The sequence below is a fragment of the Tupaia chinensis genome, unplaced genomic scaffold (genome assembly GCF_000334495.1).
Source record: "Tupaia chinensis unplaced genomic scaffold, TupChi_1.0 Scaffold144180_1, whole genome shotgun sequence".
NCBI lineage: Eukaryota > Metazoa > Chordata > Mammalia > Scandentia > Tupaiidae > Tupaia > Tupaia belangeri.
The window spans coordinates 484,854-485,859 of record NW_006204037.1 but is presented as its reverse complement, the minus strand read 5'-3'; the positions used below and the strand labels follow the sequence as shown (position 1 = coordinate 485,859).

The following is a 1,006-nucleotide window of genomic DNA, read 5'->3' as shown; positions in this document are numbered from 1 at the left end:
CGAGGGGGCGCCCTTGTCTTCTCATCCTAGCACGACCTGAAGACATCCCCCCGAAGGCGCCGGCTCCTTCTCCAAAGCTAAGGACCTGACCTCGGAACAAGGGCCGCTCTACAGTGATGGGCAGAGCCCAGAAGGGACCCGGAGGGGACCCGGCATTGTCAGCCAGTCGGCCCGGGGAGCGCAGTCTCAGAGCAGCAGAGCGACGAGCTCGGACGCCGGGCTCTGCGCACGCCGGCCCCCAGGTGGCATGGCCTCTCCTCACTCCCCCACCTAGGTGGACCGAGTACGGAGCCTGCCGGGCAGCAGCGCCCACGCGCTCCTCGATGGCCAGGCGAGGCTTTGCGCGCCTGTGCAGGAGACGCGGAGGCGGTAGGGCACATGCACACCGCCACATCAGAGGCAGGTGGCGGGGCGGGCAGGCAGGACTGCGGGGGAAGGGACGTGCGTTTACACCTGCGCCCTAAGGCTCGGGTCAGCCCGCGGACCCGCCGCCCAAGGCTGCGGAGGGGGAGGCCCAGACGTCGGTTTGCAGCGGTCGCCGCCGAGGCTCGGACGGCGGTCCCGCGGACGGCCGGACGCCCCTGCGGGCCTCCCGGAGGCTGTCAGCGCTCCCCGCGGCCCGAGATGCGATTCGGAAACTAGCCCTGACCTGCGGGAATCGTCCTCGCTGGTGGGCGGGGCACCGCGGGTGACGTCGCATCCCGTCTGCGTCTCCGCCCACTCCCGCCCCGTCAGTATATAAGACTTGGCCGCGCGTTCTCACTCGCACAAGTGGACTAGGCGGGTTGACAGCCGCTAGGGAGTTCGGGGCTAGGGACACCTCGAACGTGTGTCCGCGCCTCGGAGGTGGCAGCAGGCAGTGTGGGGCGGCGAGGTGACGATGGAGCTCTTGCGGACTATCACCTACCAGCCTGCCGCCAGCACCAAGATGTGCGAGCAGGCGCTGGGCAAGGCATGCGGCGCGGACTCGAAGAAGAAGCGGCCGCAGCAGACCCCCGAGGGGGCG

The 1,006-nt window shown here is 69.9% G+C and overlaps 1 protein-coding gene across 1 annotated transcript in view; it reads left to right on the top strand.

Annotated features, from left to right (window-relative positions):
• The first annotated feature begins 758 nt into the window (after positions 1 to 758).
• The window catches only part of PLK2 (polo like kinase 2), a 7,084-nt gene continuing 6,836 nt past the window's right edge, over positions 759 to 1,006 (top strand). Inside the window, exon 1 of the mRNA XM_014583268.2 lies at positions 759 to 1,001. Within this exon, the coding sequence (XP_014438754.1) occupies positions 881 to 1,001 (121 nt within the window). The 5' untranslated portion in view covers positions 759 to 880. The remainder of the gene's footprint in view (positions 1,002 to 1,006) is intronic.